The sequence below is a fragment of the Diaphorina citri genome, unplaced genomic scaffold, assembly GCF_000475195.1.
Source record: "Diaphorina citri unplaced genomic scaffold, Diaci psyllid genome assembly version 1.1 scaffold70, whole genome shotgun sequence".
NCBI classification, from domain to species: domain Eukaryota; kingdom Metazoa; phylum Arthropoda; class Insecta; order Hemiptera; family Psyllidae; genus Diaphorina; species Diaphorina citri.
The window spans coordinates 190,270-208,859 of record NW_007377507.1 but is presented as its reverse complement, the minus strand read 5'-3'; the positions used below and the strand labels follow the sequence as shown (position 1 = coordinate 208,859).

General features: G+C 40.0%; 1 protein-coding gene across 1 annotated transcript; it reads right to left on the bottom strand.

Annotated features, from left to right (window-relative positions):
• Window positions 1-4,040: 4,040 nt before the first annotated feature.
• LOC103520502 lies at window positions 4,041-17,954 on the bottom strand. Its single transcript, XM_017448648.2, has 14 exons — window positions 17,918-17,954; window positions 17,133-17,297; window positions 16,571-16,675; window positions 14,401-14,463; window positions 14,263-14,355; window positions 13,664-13,808; window positions 10,067-10,153; window positions 9,529-9,623; window positions 9,093-9,192; window positions 8,417-8,496; window positions 6,405-6,515; window positions 5,380-5,489; window positions 4,808-4,897; window positions 4,041-4,355 (listed from the first exon to the last, which is right to left on the bottom strand). The coding sequence occupies exons 1-14, from the start codon at window positions 17,952-17,954 to the stop codon at window positions 4,272-4,274; spliced, it is 1,365 nt and encodes a 454-aa protein (XP_017304137.1). The 3' UTR covers window positions 4,041-4,271.
• Between the last annotated feature and the right edge of the window lie 636 nt (window positions 17,955-18,590).

The window sequence follows — 18,590 nt, the reverse complement described above, 5'->3', positions numbered from 1 at the left end:
ACACACACCATCAGGTAGACCTAACAGGTACGGCTGAAAAGGTCCGCCTGTTAGGTCTACGTGATGAGGACACACACTACCAGGTAAACCTGACGGGCGGACCTAATCAGGTGTACCTGATAGTGAGTAGCTGGCCTTATCCCAGCTGGTCAAGTAAACAAATGAATTTTGTGTTTAGGCCTCCTTTGTTTTATCACTGGAAGATAAAGACTCCTCTGTGGAAGATAAAGCTTATCGATAGGGAAACAACTGTGGCGCTCACAACAACACCCAACACTGAAATATAATCATACATAGAGAACAACTCAGGTTCTCGTTTCTTGGCGAGACTGTAGGCTGTGGCAGACCAGAGGCTGTGGTCGTGATATGTTGGCTGTGGTGATAAAACAATTTTTGTTTTCGGGTCTGACCGTGGCGAGACTGTAGGCTGTGGCAGACCAGAGGCTGTGGTCGTGATATGTTGGCTGTGGTGATAAAACAATTTTTGTTTTCGGGTCTGATCCAAAACTATTTCCAGTAACTTGATGAAGGACTCAGTAACTTTGTGAAGGTTCATATGAATTTAGATGAAATGATAACTAATACTCTTCACTTGTTATTTTTACATGTTAAATAGAAATAAAACCAACCCTCCCATCCAAATGAAGAGTATTAGTTATCATTTCATCTTGTCTCGGAACAGCTGGCTTCCTCCTATCCTGTCTTCCTTCTCTCTTCGATTTCGGGACGATAAGACCTTGGCATTTACAGTTCCCTCTGTCAAACCTCTTGGAAAAAAAAATACCTACCTCTTCCTGAATGTTCGGATGAAGGGCCAAGTTGATCAACGCAAACACATTGGTCGTGTTCGTGGTATCGAATCCTGCGTCTATCATGGTTTGAATTTCATCCATCAGATCTTCGCGAGATATTTTCCTCTCCTCGGGTACTCTCGGGTCCATCTGATCCCGAATGAAAACTTCGGCAAAGTTCGACTTTTCCGTTTCGGCAAACTTCGACTCCTCAACTTCGTCAAACCTCGACCGTTCTCGGCTTTTTTCTTCCGACTACTACTATTGTGGTCAAATTCTCAAATTATATTGAGGATAAAATTCCATACCTCGGCTGGGATTGAACTCACGCCCTCCTGTTTACAGGCGAGCGCCTTGAGTTTTGTCTAGCTGTCTACCACCGAGAAGTTTAGCTCAAGAAAAAAGAAAGGATTTAACCAAAAGAATATTATGCATACGCTGGAAGACCAAATGTGGCCACTCACAGAAAGGATATAACGAAAAGAATTTAAATAATAATAGCGCCTTGAGTTTTGTCTAGCTGTCTACCACCGAGAAGTTTAGCTCAAGAAAAAAGAAAGGATTTAACCAAAAGAATATTATGCATATGCTGGAAGACCAAATGTGGCCACTCACAGAAAGGATATAACGAAAAGAATTTAAAGAATATTATGTTGGAAGACCAAACGCGGCCACTCACCCGAATTGGCGCCGGTCACAATAACAGTCTTCCCTTTCATGTTGGTACCGTCCTTACAGACGCCCCGGGTAAAATAATTGTAGAGCCAAACTATCAGTAAGAACACAGACACCACAAGTACGGTAGCGCCAAAGAGGAGGGTGTATGTGCGAGTATCCAGCGAGGACAGCATTGCTATCGACTGAAAGAGGAAGCAAATTACAATAAAGAAGGAGATTAATGGTGGATTTCACCAATGACTCAATGAGCGATTTCACTATTCAGAGAATTTAAATGACCCAAAAAGGAGTTTTTAAAGATCCAAACAGGAATTTCTAAAAACTCCTCCTTTTTGGATCACTAGAAACTCCTCAGATCATTAAAAAATCCTTTTTGAACTATTAAAAACTAATTTTTGGATCATTGAAGAATCTTTCATTAGTGAAACCTCTCAATAACGGTAGCGCCAAAGAGGAGGGTGTATGTGCGAGTATCCAGCGAGGACAGCATTGCTATCGACTGAAAGAGGAAGCAAATTACAATAAACAAGGAGATCAATGGTGGATTTCACCAATGACTCAATGAGAGATTTCACTAATCGGAGAAATTTAATGACCCAAAAAGGAGTTCTTAAAGATCCAAACAGGAATTTCTAAAAACTCCTCCTTTTTGTATCACTAAAAACTCCTCTTTGGCTCATTAAAAAATCCTTTTTGGACTATTAAAAATTAATTTTTGGATCATTGAAGAGTCTTTCATTAGTGAAATCTCTCAATAAGTCATTGGAGAAACCCACCATTAGACAGCTAGACACTAGTAGGTTGCCCGTGCTTCGGAAAATTGAGCGTAACTCGAGATCGGTATATATTTCGGGTTTGGATGATCCAAATTTAAGGTGCTGGCCAAGAATTTGGAAGTGTTATTTATACTTCAGAGATGGAAATTGTGGAGAAACGAGAACCTCGGTTGTTTTCTATGTAATAGAATAGAATAGAATATACCCTGTTTATACTGCCAGAATGAGACTGAAAAGTCCCTTTACTCCCGCAATCTAAACAAGGTCTCATGTATTTGGTACAAAATAGGTGTATTTTTTTATAAATTAAAACCTTGCTTAAATTTAAAAAAAAAGTGTATGTGTAAGATTATATTTGAGTGTTGAGTATTGTTGTGAGCGCCACACAACGTGTGTTTATATTTGTTTCAAGTACAAAGTACAAAGACTGTGTATTTCTCAAAGCTAATGAACTTTTATCAGGGGACGTGAGATTTTTAACACGCGTGTTGAAAAGAGAGAGAGAAAGAAAGTCAAAAGTATGTTCTTCTTCTATTAAAACGGCGGATTTTATCCTGGAGGTATAATGTTCGTTCTCGGAACGGCTGGTTTTTCCTATTCTCTCCTCCTTCTTTCTTCGATTTCGGGAAGGATAAGAACTCCGTTGTTACAGCCCCCTCTATCAAACCTCTTAAAAATATTAATTAATAAAATAATAATAATAAAAAACGATTTACATATACGTATATTATTTCTTTGTTCATAATCATTTGTTAATAAAAAAGTATTTCATTTACATCTGTTGTTATTGTACTTGTTGATTTATAACTTCAAAATCTCAAAGAAATGAGAACAAACCAGCCACCCACTATCAGGTAAACCTGACAGGTACGGCTGAAAAGGTCCGCATGGCAGGTCTACCTGATAGTGAGTGGCTGGCCTTACATATATATTTCGATTTCCTCACCAGGCGGAGTGCACTCCAGAACAGTCATGCCCGATCATTGGCATGTTGCAAATTTTTCGACCTCCACCGAGAATCGAACCCGGGTCTCCCACGTGGAAGACCACTAAGCCATGGGAATTAATTCTGATAATTTTATTGTACAGCATTAAGCAGCGAAGAGCCATCCAAAAATATGACTGTAAATTTTAATCAATAAAGTCAGCTCCCATGGCGTAGTGGTCACTGCACTCGCCTTGCACGCGGAAGACCCGGGTTCGATTCCCGGCGGGGTCAAGAAATATGTGATTTTAGGATTATTAGATATTGGGAAAATCCTACAATGCTGCAGTGAGCACCAAAGTTGTGACATAATAACACAAAGAAACTGCATTTACATACAAAGAGAAACAATAAGATCTGTTTGAGTAATTGAGTTAAAAAAAAGGTAAGAAATATTAGATTCAAAAACTAACAAGAGCACTTTTGTAAAATCAAGTTTTAGCCGGTTTTCGGGTCAAATACCCCCCTGTGCGACGGGACGCGGCGGATGTAAGGGACTACTCAAAACACTGGGATTTCAAAGAAAACGGAAATAAATAATAGGAAAATCAGTTCAAATACGTTGTCTTCACTTGACTGGAATAAATTGAAAGTTATTTATTGATAAACGATAAAAGATTTATTGATAAATAGGAAATAAATAGTTCTCTTGGAAATCGCGTGCCGCTGGCTTTTCGCGGGCCCACTCAGGTGAGGTTAATATGTATAGGCTGTCGCCGAATAAAGGTAAACCCTCTAACTAAAAACCTTACCAGTTATACCGTTTTTAATCAATCAATAGATTTTTTACTCCCATTGGAGGGGAGCGCGTCTGCCTTGTAAGCGCTAGGTCGCGGGGTCGATTCCCGCCCGTTGGTTGGTTTCTGTTGAGTGGTTCCTTTCTGCTTAATTCTGTCCAAATAAGGATTAAATGAATTAAATTTAATCCTTTTCCCGCATTAAATTTCCGGAGTTGGGGATATTTGGTTTTCGTTGACTGGTTCGTTTCTGCTCAATGCTGTCCTAAGGATTAAATTCCCCGGAGCCAGAAGGTACAGAGCTTCACAGTTTGACTAGTCGTTCACATATTTCCCAGTACTTCTTGTTCTTGGTCATATCTTGGATACCAGAGGATAGGGAAGTCTCCTATAGAAGATAAAAGATAACATTAGTCTTTAAAAAGAAAGAAAAAAAAACTTGGAGGGTAGCTCGCCTACGGTGTACGCGCTACCTTGGAACCGCTTCCGCTATCCAAGAAACGGAAAAGTTTGGTCAGAAAAATGTCCGCCCTGGCTGGGATTCGAACCCAGCACCTGAATGATAGCTAAGGCTAAAAACAGAGTGGAGCAAAGAGCTAACACCGGAGGCGTTCTCTACCACCTAATCCTTAGAGCTCCATTATTATGTGGTCAAATTCTCAAATAAATTAGGATGAAATTCCATTCCTCGGCTAGGATTGAACCAGCGCTCTCCTGTTTACCAGGCGAGCGTCGTGACCACTACGCCACCGAGACAGCCTCTCACTTGTCCAAAAACCTTTTGCAGCTTAAATACTTAATTATTTGTCTTTAGAATATTAGTATTTCTTTTTTACTCACCTTACAATCGGAGAAGTATTTGCCCGAGACACCTTCTACTTCTTTAGATACGGCTAGGTAGATGGAGGTCTGCGCTCCTTGCTCTGGGGTCTGCAATTAAAAGTAGAAGTACGATAGACGGAACTGTAAGTGCTAGGGTCTTATCGTCCCGAAATCTAAGAGAGAAGGAAGACAGGATAGGAGAAAGTCAGCCGTTCCGAAGTACGAACCTTATCCCTTCAGGATAAAATCCGCTTCAGTACCAGTGTAAAAAGATTATTGAAACATGGAAATTGCAAAGGCACTTTTGTGATATCCACAAAAAGAACCTAGGTGTTCTATGAGCGCCTGATATCTGACTAGTTATGCCATGTGTAAAACATGTGAAAAGGCTCAGAGAAAAGTAATAGAAATTTTGACTAAAAGGTCCGTTCACACGGGCCTTTAGTGTGCTGTTAATTCTGAAATGCCCCCCTATTACAGTTTACTCTAACTTATGGGACGATACCTAATTGAAACGTAAGACGTAAGTGGGCAGTTAACGGAACGCTAACTTTGATTGCAAAAATTCGCTGTTATCAACCGTGTATTACCTTGAAGAACGTCTTGACTATTAGTTGGAGAGGAAGGTTGAGCGGGAACGGCACATTCCTCCAGATCCCAGAGTCAATCATACCGGGGTGAAGACAGTTAACTGTTACACCTGGGAAGAAGGAGAATAGGGGGTCATTAGTTGTGTGAGTCCACACCAGAAAGCAGAGCCGTACTTAGGAAGGGGCGGAACCACTGTAGGACAGACTCCGAAAATTTGGAGCACATGAAAGTATGCCGGCAACTGAGTAGTCGGGTTGGAAGAGTCCAGTTAGCGGGTTGGGAGAATCCAAGTTAAGGGATTGGGAGAGTCCAAGTTAAGTAGTTGGGAAAGTCCAAGTTAAGGGGTTGGGAGAGTCCAAGTTAAGGGGTTGGGAGAGTCCAAGTTAAGGGGTTGAGAGAGTCCAAGTTAAGGGGTTGGGAGAATCCAAGTTAAGCGGTTGGGAGAGTCCAAGTTAAGGGGTCGGGAGAGTCCAAATTAAGGGGTTGAGAGAGTCCAAGTTAAGGGGTTGGGAGAATCCAAGTTAAGGGGTTGGGAGAGTCCAAGTTAAGGGGTTGGGAGAGTCCAAATTAAGGGGTTGAGAGAGTCCAAGTTAAGGGGTTGAGAGAGTCCAAGTTAAGGGGTTGAGAGAGTCCAAGTTAAGGGGTTGGGAGAGTCCAAGTTAAGGGGTTGGGAGAGTCCAAGTTAAGTGGTTGGGAGAGTCCAAGTTAAGTGGTTGGGAGAGTCCAAGTTAAGGGGTTGGGAGAGTCCAAGTTAAGGGGTTGGGAGAGTCCAAGTTATCGGATTGGGAGAGTCCAAGCTAGGGGGGTTGGATCAGTCCAAGTTAAAATGACACTTACCTGAGCCTTTGCACCAGCTCCAGACTAAACATAATATTGGCGTATTTGGACACGTAGTACAAGTATGCCGGCAATTGAGTGGTTGGGTTGGAAGAGTCCAAGTTAAGTGGTCGGAAGAGTCCAACTTAAGGGGTTGGAAGAGTCCAAGTTAGGGGGTTGGATCAGTCCAAGTTAAAATGGTACCTACCTGAGCCTTCTAGTCTTCGAGCCAGCTCAAGACTGAACATAATATTGGCGTATTTGGACACATAGTACAAGTATGCCGGCAACTGAGTGGTTGGGTTACTATCAGGTAGACCTGACAGGTACACCTGCTCAGGTTTACCTGATACCTAATGAGCACACGCACTATCAGGTAGACCTGACAGGTACACCTGCTCAGGTTTACCTGATACCTAATGAGCACACGCACTATCAGGTAGACTTGACAGGTACACCTGCTCAGGTTTACCTGATACCTAATGAGCACACGCACTATCAGGTAGACCTGACAGGTAAGTACGGCTGAAAAGGTTCGCCTGTCAGATCTACCTAATACCTGGTGAGCACACACACTATCAGGTAGACCTGATTAGGTGTAACTGTCGTCAGGTCTACCTGATAGTGAGTGGCTGGCCTATAACTGTTCTGGAATGTTACTCGACGTCGCGTCGCTTCGGTGGTGTTTATGTTTACACATGGCCAGAAGTTGGAATGCTAATAAGGCCTCGTGTAATCCATCTGACTACCAATATGATTATATGACGTAACAAATCAAGCTGAAGATCACTTCATTTAACTATTATTTAAATAATTATTCTAAGAAACAACATAAGCGGACAAGAAGTAATAAGTAGGTACCTACATACCTACACTACCAACATACTACCTACAAACTCGTGATGGTAGAATTTTATTCTTCAACAGATTTAATAGGTATACCTAATCAATTAATCAATAACGTACCATTGTGATGAAAATGGAATTAAATTGAAGATGCGCATTAGAGTTATGAAAATAATTGTCTTGGGAAAAACCTCACCCTCAGGCTATAACAGGTTTAACAGAGGGAACTGTAACTGCTAAGGTCTTATCGTCCCGAAATCGAAGAGAGAAAAGGAAGACAGGATAGAAGAAAGCCAGCCCTTCCGAGAACGAACATTATCCCATCAGGATAAAATCCGCCCCGGGCGGGAATCCAACCCGCGGCCTAGCGCTTACAAGACACGCTACCGACTAAGCTCTAACTAAGCTAACTAGTCTGGCACCAACCCCTTAAAAACATGAAACTTTAAACCCGGGAGCGCATGAGCTGATTACAAACATATGGACAGCATTAAAGCAGAAAAGAACCATCCATAAGACAATTTCCTTTATGAGTGGTTCTTTTCTGCTTAATGCTGTCCTTTAGGTAGGTAAATTGAAATTACCAGAAAAATAACGAAGTACCTACCTAATGTACACGGGGCACCTAAGTAGGTACTCAGTACTTAGGAGGATAGGTAGTTAGCTACACGAAGGCTACCTAAACACTTTGGGGTTATGACTTTCATTTTTGGAATCAAGGTTAAAACATCAGAGTTCCTATTAGTACTGATGAGTATTTAAGTCCCTAATAGGTCTCCTTGTTTGGTTCAGAAATAGGTTCTTATTTATGGACGGGATAATGTAAGACTACTGAGTGGTTCTCAAAATAAGGACACTCGGATCCCCCTACTCTGGACTGCGGGTATTCCAGTACCCTTGGAAACGAACCGCGTTACCACGCTCTGCTACCAAAATCTACGTAACTAATTTCCAGTATTCCAGTACCCTTGGAAACGAACCTCGTTACCACGCTCTGCTATCAAAATCTACATAAGTATTAGGCCAGCCACTCACTATCAGGCAGACCTGACAGGTACGGCTGATCAAGTCCGCCTGTCAGGTCTACCTGATACCTGATGAGCACACACACTATCAGGTAGACCTGACAGGTACGGCTGAAAAGGTGCGCCTGTCAGGTCTACGTGATGAGGACACACACTACTAGGTAAACCTGACGGACCTAATCAGGTGTACCTGATAGTGAATAGCTGGCCTTATCCCAGCTGGTCAAGTAAACAAATAAATGTTGTGTTTAGGCCTTCTTTGTTTTTATCACTGGAAGATAAAGACTCCTGATTTCAAGCTCAAATACTTTTCCTTCCTTGTCCTAATCTATGTTTGAGTGAAAGAGAGAGTGTTTATCTGTGGTCTTCTTGGTAAAGGTGTCCGCCATGCCAGCATTGTTTATCAGCACATCCAGCTTCTTTTCAGTACTAGAAACAGAAGAAACAACAGGGGCTTAACGTCACGCTATAACTTCTAACTAAAAGGAATTTTTAATTGTGGAAAGCAAATTTAAAGGCTTGTCACAAATGTCGTTCTCCGCTTAATAAACTACGCTAAATTTTATGACTTGGCTAGGACTCGAACCACCAACCTTTAGAATCAGAGTCCACCGTACTAACCACTACACCACTGAGGTTGGTATTATAACTGCTAAATAATGATAGTAAAAATAAGAGATTTGATGGAGGGAGCTATGTATAAAAACAAAGGTCTTTAGGTTACGAAATCGAAGGGAGAAGGAAGACAGGATAGGTTTAAGCCAGTCGTTCCGAGAACAAACTTTGCCTGTTTAGGATAAAGTTCGCCTCGGGCGGGAATCGAGCAACCTAGCGCTTACAAGATAGGCGCGCTATCTTCCGAACTAGTCATGTTTTTGGTAGCAGAGCGTGGTAACCCGGTTTGTTTCCAATGGTACTGGAAAAGTACATATTATACTAAATTCTTTCGCCTTACTGTTCCCCCCCCCTTTTTTTAGGCGCTTTAACTGTGCGTTAATTACTAAATTCTTTACCAATTTACTTACCGATAGATGTCAGCAGCAAACTCCCTGACAGATTGGAGTGAGGAGAGGTTGAGTTTTTTCACCACCACGCTGTCATTGCCGGTCTCCGCTACAATTTGTTCTGAAATGAGGAAGCACAAGCAAATGAGAAAGAACTTGAAAAAAAAAAAGTTTGATAGAGGGAATTGTAACTGATAGGGTCTGATCGTCCCGAAAGCGAAGAGATAAGGAAGACAGGATAGCAGAAAGCCAGCCGTTCCGAGAACGAACCTTATCCGTTCAGGATAAAATCCGACCCGGGCGGGATTCGAACCCGCGGCCTCGGAAGTATTGCCTCTTCTCGCCCATCTGATGAGGGACATACTACGGGATAGCATGCTATGACAAGGACGACAAGAGTCTAATGTAGCAGTTCATTAATTGCTAATAAAAACGGCGGCGGAGGGTGTTAATTTACCTCGAACTTTGTTGGCAAGTTCCAAGTTTCGACAGGCCATGATTACTTTGGCTCCTCTCTTTGCCAGATCTTTGGCTGTTTCCTTGCCGATCCCTGAAATCATTAGAACAAGAAATCAGGACTTCTGAGAGTGGGGGCCTGCTTCTGAGAGTGGGGGCCTGCTTCTGACAAAAGTAGGGGCTTCTGACAGAAGCAGGGCCTTCTCTGTCAGGTCTACCTGATACCTGATGAGCACACACACTATCAGGTAGACCTGACAGGTACGGCTGAAAAGGTCCGCCTGTTAGGTCTACGTGATGAGGACACACACTACCAGGTAAACCTGACGGACGGACCTAATCAGGTGTACCTGATAGTGAGTAGCTGGCCTTATCCCAGCTGGTCATGTAAACAAATGAATTTTGTGTTTAGGCCTCCTTTGTTTTATCACTGGAAGATAAAGACTCTTTTGTGGAAGATAAAGCTTATCGATAGGGAAACAACTGTGGCGCTCACAACAACACCCAACACTAAAATATAATCTTACATAGAGAACAACCCAGGTTCTCGTTTCTCTGTGGTCTTCTTGGTAAAGGTGTCCGCCATGCCAGCATTGTTTATCAGCACATCCAGCTTCTTTTCAGTACTAGAAACAGAAGAAACGATGGGGGCTTAACGTCACGCTATAACTTCTAACTAAAAGGAATTTTTAATGGTGTAAAGCATATTTAAATGCTTGTCACAAATGTCGTTCTCCGCTTAATAAACTACGCTAAATTCTATGACTTGGCTAGAAGTCGAACCACCAACCTTTAGATTCAGAGTCCACCGTGCTAACCACTACACCACTGAGGTTGGAGGTGCTGGCCAAGAATTTGGAAGTGTTATTTATACTTCAGAGATGGAAATTGTGGAGAAACGAGAACCTCGGTTGTTTTCTATGTAAGATTATATTTGAGTGTTGAGTATTGGTGTGAGCGCCACACAACGTGTGTTGATATTTATTTCAAGTACAAAGTACAAGGACTGTGTATTTCTCAAAGCTAATGAACTTTTATCAGGGGACGTGAGATTTTTAACACGCGTGTTGAAAAGAGAGAAAGAAAGTCAACCCCCTAAAAAAAAAAAAAAAAAAAAAAAAAACATCTACCTTTTTTCCTACCCTGTCCTTTTTTCGATATCGGAACTCCGTTGTTACAGGTCCCTCTATTTTATCTTGTGGTAGAGGTGGTTGTCACCTAATACCTAGTTGGTTTGGAAAGTAACGGGCCTGCCTGGCAATCAATAAAACAATGACTCGTATGAAAATCTTCAAAAATATTAAATCTAATCTCTAAATCCTTGTAACCTTTATTAATCTAATCTTCAAATCTTTGTAACCTTCACTTTTGTCATTTGTCTAACTTTGGGTTTTTGTGAATTGGAACACAAGAACACATCACATTCTTTCAGACACACTTGTGTGCCTGATCAATTCATTGTTGAAGGGATGTCACGTCCATCTAAAACAAGTGAGGTGTGATAGTGAATGAGATATTGTTAAGATAAAATATAAAAGTTAAGATGAGATAAAAGCAAAAAAAAAAGTAGTCTGGCTAGGGGACTTTAAGAAAAAAATAGTCTGGCTGGAGGACTTTAAACATGGAGCAAAGGTTGATTGCGACGGGTAAAATCCATATGTGGGGGGCATTGGAATATGAATCCACTCATAAAATTTGAAGCCAAAACTAAATATCAGCCTAAAATCAATCACTCTAGCTAGGACTGATTGAGAGGCTGATAAAAAAAAGGCGACCCCCGGGTGTACACGGTAAAAGGCAAAGATTATTAAGATAAAAGAAGAAAGAAGAAATCGAGACAAATAAGGGGTTAAAGACATTAGATCAATACCAAGGCCATTCCATCTCGTATAACACTTGGCCATTGATTTTATACATAGTATCATCAAGAGTAAATTCGGCCTAATATAATCAATTTAATTTCTGAATTATCAATGCTACAACCAAGCTATGGCCATAACCAATACACAGAAATACTTAATTCGGGACAGCATGCCTCATTAGATTAACCGTTTTCCTCAAAAAGAACCCACGTGGTAAATTAAATACCTACCTCCAATACTTAATATCAACATAAATGATAGTAGGTAGATACGTGTGCGTAAAATACGTTAAACAAATGTAAATTAATAAGTAAATGTTCATAAAAAAGGTAAATTGGCTAAAATAAAACGTCTACATAAAAAAGGTAAGTAGGTACCTACTCTCTTTACTCACCTTAGAACTTCAGCAAATGTATAGTCGTGTAGGTAAACCTAAACAATTAAGAAGTCAATTTAAAATTCACACGTACCCAATTACCCTAAATTACTGGTAGATCTATTGAGAAAAAGAATTAGCGGAGATCTTGGAAAAAGGTCAAACTAAAATATTATCATAGGTAAAATATGAATATCATTAGTTATTAATTATAAAAAATAATTCATATAAATAGGTCTGGTGATAGGTACATAAAAAAAAAGATTATAAACAAAGATGGATTTAAAAAAAAACACTAACACCAACAAAAAATACCAAATAACAATAATAAAAAAAAATAGATTAACAAAAAAATAACAAATTAAAGAAATAATAAAAAATGATCAACAAAAAAAGGTGGGTACCTACCTACTTACAAAAAGTTCAGGACATAAGATTTAATCCAACTAACCATACACAACAACACCTACAATTATGTATTCACAAAATATGTATGTTATGTGTTCACAACAATAACAATTGTTTATTCAACATTCGTTTCTCAATACGATTATTACAAAATATCCTGGCAACCTGGATTCGAAGGAATAAGGAACTCAACCAAAGAATAACTGAAGAACTGACTGGTACTTGTGGTACTCAGAAACCGGGGGGGGGACTAGAGAGAGGGGACTAGATAATGCTATGGGACTAGGTAATGCTATTATCTAGTGGTCAGAGCGATTTGAGGGGGTCAAATTGAAGACCAGTGCACTTGAGTTTCCTGCCTATCTAAATTAATAATGAAAAAAAAAAAAATCATATTATTAACTTGAAGAAGAAGAAGAAGATTTAATAGGTAATCAATAACGTACCATTGTGATGAAAATAGAATTGAATTGAAGATGCGCATTAGAGTTATGAAAATAATTGTCATGGGAAAAACCTCACCCTCAGGCTAGTTGAGGTCAATATGAGCTGGCGGATAGTTTGTCACGAAATGAAGGGTACAAAACTATACTAAAAATTCTTTGACAGTTATACAGTGACGTTAACTACTTTTTTCTTTAAAAATAAAAAATAAATAAAAAAAAAACAGGTTTGACAGAGGGAACTGTAACTGCTAAGGTCTTATCGTCCCGAAATCGAAGAGAGAAAAGGAAGACAGGATAGGAGAAAGCCAGCCCTTCCGAGAACGAACATTATCCCATCAGGATAAAATCCGCCCCGGGCGGGAATCGAACCCGCGGCCTAGCCCTTCGACCATAGGTCTCCTTGTTTGGTTCAGAAATAGGTTCTTATTTATGGACGGTATGATGTAAGACTACTGAGTGGTTCTCAAAATAAGGACACACGGATCCCCCTACTTTTGACTGCAGAGGGTAAAGAGGATTTTTTAGTCCCCTCCTACCAGTAATGAGGTATTATTTCTATGGTATTCTTATACCCAATGTATATAGGTACCTACATATTTACCTACATTGGGATTTTTTTTTTTTTTTTTTTTTTTTTTTTTTTTTTCCTCCCCCCATTTTTTTCTTCATTGGGTTTTTTTTTTTTTTTTTTTTTTTTTTTTTTTCTTACCTACCTCCTTCCTTCTACCTTCAAAGCGGTAGGTACCTAATACATAATATGGTTTGGAAAAAAAAGTGACGAAATTTTAGGACCGCTTCTGGTAACATTTCCTACCACAAGATTGATGACGTGAGATTACCACAAGAATAACGACTCAAATTTTATATGTATGTCATTTATGACATCATAGGTAGGAAGGTAGGTAATCATAATCATGATCATATTCAACGCACGTAATGATGCTGATATTTTAACGAGTTGGCCCTTATGGAAAAAAAGTGACGAAATTTTAGGACCGCTTCTGGTTAACATTTCCTACCACAAGATTGATGACATGAGATTACCACAAGAATAACGACTCAAATTTTATATGTATGTCATTTATGACATCATTGGTTGGGTTGGGAGAGTCCAAGTTGACCGTAGCAAAACGGTAGAGTTCGCTAGCCACTATGACTATGCGAGAGGGGGAGGACTTTTTGAGCAGATCTGAAAAACAAGTGAAAATTTTAAAATTGGATTAAAGTAGCTACTCAATATTGTTCACACGAGACCGAGCATCGAATCGAACCCGGGACCTTTGGTGGGAAAGTCTAATGTGATACTCACTCTAACACGAAGGTTACTAATACTAACATACACCAAGTTTAAAGTCAATCGGCGCAGTGACAGTTACTCAAAAGCAAGTTACAAAATTTAAGATACGGCGCGAACGACCTGCTTAACACGTAGTGTTAAAGCGCCTTACCGAAAAAAAAAAAAAATAATAATAATAATAAGATAGCGCGTCTGCCTTTTAATCGCCCGGGCCGAAATTTGAACTTTGTTTTATCTGGTCCTCTTAACATCTAGCTTTCCGTCTGCCTTGTAAGCGCTAGGCCGCGGGCTCGATTCCCGCCCGGGGCGGATTTTATCCTGATGACGGCGGAGGGTGTTAATTTACCTCGAACTTTGTTGGCAAGTTCCAAGTTTCGACAGGCCATGATTACTTTGGCTCCTCTCTTTGCCAGGTCTTTGGCTGTTTCCTTGCCGATCCCTGAAATCATTAGAACAAGAAATCAGGACTTCTGAGAGTGGAGGCCTGCTTCTGACAGAAGTAGGGGCTTCTGACAGAAGTAGGGGCTTCTGACAGAAGCAGGGCCTTCTGAAAGTGGGAAAGGGGCATTTCCCCGAGCCCCGTTAAGACCTAGGGGGGGAAGGGGGGGGTGAATGCTCCAAGTTTTCGGTATCCAGTTCACTGAGTCCCCCTTGAATACGACTCTATCTGTTACGGGTTACCAAGCTCTAAAATTTGGAACATTTTAAATAGTAGGAGAAATAAATAGGTTAGGCCCTTGCGGCTAAAAAGGCCTCGTACTCTTTAACAGAGAGGGTTTAAACCTCGAATTTACTCTTGATGATACTATGTATATTAAATGGCCAAGTGTCATACGAGATGGAATGGCCTTGGTATTGATCTAATGTCTTTATCCCCTTATTTGTCTCGATTTCTTCTTTCTTCTTTTATCTTAATAATCTTCGCCTTTTACCGTGTACAGCCGGGGGTCGGCTTTTTAGGTTCTTATTTATGGACGGGATAATGTAAGACTACTGAGTGGTTCTCAAAATAAGGACACTCGGATCCCCCTACTCTGGACTGCGGAGGTAAAGGGATTTTTTAGTCCCCTCCTACCAGTATAAATGAGGTATTATTTCTATGGTATTCTTATACCCAATGTACATAGGTACCTACATATTTACCTACATTGGGAACTTTTTTTTTTTCTTACCTACCTCCTTCCTTCTACCTTAAAACCGGTAGGTACCTGATAATATGGTTTGGTATAAATGAGGTATTATTTCTATGGTATTCTTATACCCAATGTACATAGGTACCTACATATTTACCTACATTGGGAACTTTTTTTTTTCTTACCTACCTCCTTCCTTCTACCTTAAAACCGGTAGGTACCTGATAATATGGTTTGGAAAAAAAAGTGACGAAATTTTAGGACCGCTTCTGGTTAACATTTCCTACCACAAGATTGATGACATGAGATTACCACAAGAATAACAACTCAAATTTTATATGTATGTCATTTATGACATCATAGGTAATCATAATCACGATCATATTCAACGCACATAATGATGCTGATATTTTAACGAGTTGGCCCTTGAAATAAAACAATGACTCGTATGAAAATCTTCAAAAATATTAAATCTAATCTCTAAATCCTTGTAACCTTTATTAATCTAATCTTCAAATGCTAATCTAATCTTCAAATCTTTGTAACCTTTAATCACTTTGGTCATTTAAAACCTGATTAATTCATTATTAAAGGGATGTCACGTTAATTAATTAATTTCATTTATAATCAATTTAATTTCTGAATTATCAATGCTACAACCAAGCTATGGCCATAACCAATACCCAGAAATACTTCCAAGTCAAGTCAAAAAATTTAGCGTAGTGCATTAAGCGGGGAACGACATTTGTGACAAGCATTTATGCTTAACACAATTAAAAATTCCATTTTAATATTTGGGGTCGAGTGGATTTGAACAAATCACATCAAATCATATCCTTTTAGGCACACTCCGTTTGTCAAGGGTCTAGCCCTTAGAATCTTAGAATGGATTTAATTCAATTTGGAGGGGGTTTGAAAATTCCGAGACCCCCTTTGAAGAGTCCAAGCCAGCAACAAAGGGGGGTCGAAGGAAGCCCCTTTGAATGGCCCTGAATAAGAGGCCATAGGGGCCGGAGAACCCCTCCCCCCCTCCCTTCAACAGCCCTGAATAAGAGACCAGAATATGACCTGTAATATCGTTTTTACCTCCAGGTACAGAGTACCGACCTACACAGACACCAGAAATGTTATTCAGCGACTCTGAAGTCTGACTACTGAAATGTGAACGATTGGCAATTAACTAGTGGTGGAGCAAATATTGCTATGAATCCTGGTACCTACTGTCAATTTTCGCTCCAGTATACACTGTAGTTTGTACACCTACAATGCTACTTGTACTTCAAACAAAGTGAGATTATTTGTCTGAATTTAATGAATCCATCAAATCCAGATTCATTTTGAAAAAAAAAAAAATGTTCTGAAAATAAATAAAAACGGCGGTGGAACACTCATCTTTTTTTTTTTTTTTTAAACTAGTAAACCTATTATTTTTAATCCTCCCTTTTTCACCTCATATTTTTGGACCTCTCTTTTCCAGATCCTCACCATGCACCTTGTAGCTTAACCTAAGTGATCTCTTACCTTTGTCGGGACTAGCCAGATCTGATGGTCTCAGTAAACTCTTGAACGCTGTAGATATACTGTTCAGCATTGATAGGTAGGTGAGATCTATGCTTTTGCTATTGCCTGGAAGAGAAAATACAGAGTAGGTCAGATTTATTCAAACAATTTGAACATTAGGATTTATTTAAACAATGTCAGTCTACTTAGCCTGGAAGGCGCTAGGTCGCGGGTTCGATTACCGCCTGCAGCAAAGTTTATCCTAAATATATGGGGGTTCGTTCTCAGAACGGCTGGCTTTCTCCTATCCTGTCTTCCTTCTCTTTTCGCTTTCGAGACAATAAGACCTTAAGGGTTACAGTTCCCTCTATGGGCTCTATCAAACATCTAAAAAAAACTCCTACTCGTATTTTCAATTATAAACTGGTACTGTCAAGGCCAGTTCCCACTTGTCGATGTGGTGAGTTTCATCCGATTTTTTCCCGAATGTCCTGTAGGAAATGTAATTTAAATGAGAGTGTTCACACTACACACGACACGATTACTTTCCGAGCAACAAGCGAGATCGGACTTCATCACTCACCATTGGGCATGATTTTGATGAGGTTGATTTTCATCTGCAGGAAGGAATTGTATTCCAACTGCTGTACTGCTGCGCTCTGGCGTTGGAAATTGTCGGTAAACTTATCGCATACCGCTTCCAGCATGTTGGGTCGAAGGGAAATCAGAATGTCCCACGGATCGAAACCTGAGAAATATAAAAAAAAAATTAATTGTGCTAAGCATAAATGCTTGTCGCAAATGCTGTTCCCTTCCTAATGTACTACGTTAAATTTTATGACTAGACTTGGACTCGAACCACCAACCTCCAGACGCGAAGTCCACCGCGCTAACCACTACACCACTGATGTAGGTGAGAAATGGTCACAATAGTGGATGGGAAAAGGAATCAAGAGTCAATTTCTCAAACAATGTTAAGGGAGAGGGGGGAACACACCTTATTACTATGTATTTACCTTTAGCCACAGGTCGCTCAAATTGCAGACACCTTCCATAATTAATGATGATTAAAAGTGTCTGCGGGCCGGACCTCGAGAAATGTACGGCTCGGCCGCTATTTAACGCCAAATCTTTGATAAAGCCCAAAAAGAGTTCGCAATGCTCGGGCCTTTAGATTTCAGCTAAATTTGCTCCAACTTGGCACAGAGATTCAATAAATTATGTGGATCAAAAGTATCCTTGGGCCTTGTTTCCAGAAAGTACGGTCCGACCGCTATTTCGGACCTAAGTCGCTCGAACTTGGTACTTGACCTTTCCTATTAATACACGCGAGTACATTGCCCAACCAGCTCAGATTATATTACTCACCCGTAATCAGACAATTGAGTTCTGTCACGTTAATCATCTAGTACAAGAAGAACTGGCCTTTTCTATCAATACAAGCGAGTACATTGCCCAACCAGCTCAGATTATATTCTCAGACTTATGTGGCGTATGGTACAGGTGGGCCAATAAATGGTACGTTTTTTAGGTGGGCGAATAAATGGTACACTTACCCTACATACTTACAAAAAGTTCAGGACATAAGATTTAATCCAACTAACCATACACAACAACACCTACAATTATTATGTATTCACAAAATATGTACGTATGTTATGTGTTCACAACAATAACAATTGTTTATTCACCTTTCGTTTCTCAATACGATTATTACAAAATATCCTGGCAACCTGGATTCGAACGAATAAGGAACTCAATCAAAGAATAACTGAAGAACTGACTGGTACTTGTGGTACTCAGAAACCGGGGGGGAGGGACTAGAGAGAGGGGAACTAGGTAATGCTATTATCTAGGCCCAAGGGGTCAGAGCGATTTGAGGGGGTCAAATTGAAGACCAGTGCACTTGACTAAGTTTTAATATGATTAGGAAGATAACGGAAAAAAAAAATAATGATAAAAATATAAATGATAAAAAAAAAGATTAACTTTTTGCATTTGATAAGCAAAAAAATATAAACATAGAAAAAAATGCAAACAA

Bases quoted from the DNA above. Each gene is read 5' to 3' on its own strand.
- LOC103520502 (XM_017448648.2), bottom strand. From the start codon at position 17,954: ATGATTAACGTGACAGAACTCAATTGTCTGATTACGG. The intron at 10,154-13,663 runs GTAATCTCATGT...TTCTGTTTCTAG, and splicing joins TTTGAGTCGTTATTCTTGTG to TACTGAAAAGAAGCTGGATG. The intron at 6,516-8,416 runs CTCTCTTTCACT...TGTACCTGTCAG, and splicing joins GAAGACCACAGATAAACACT to GTCTACCTGATAGTAACCCA.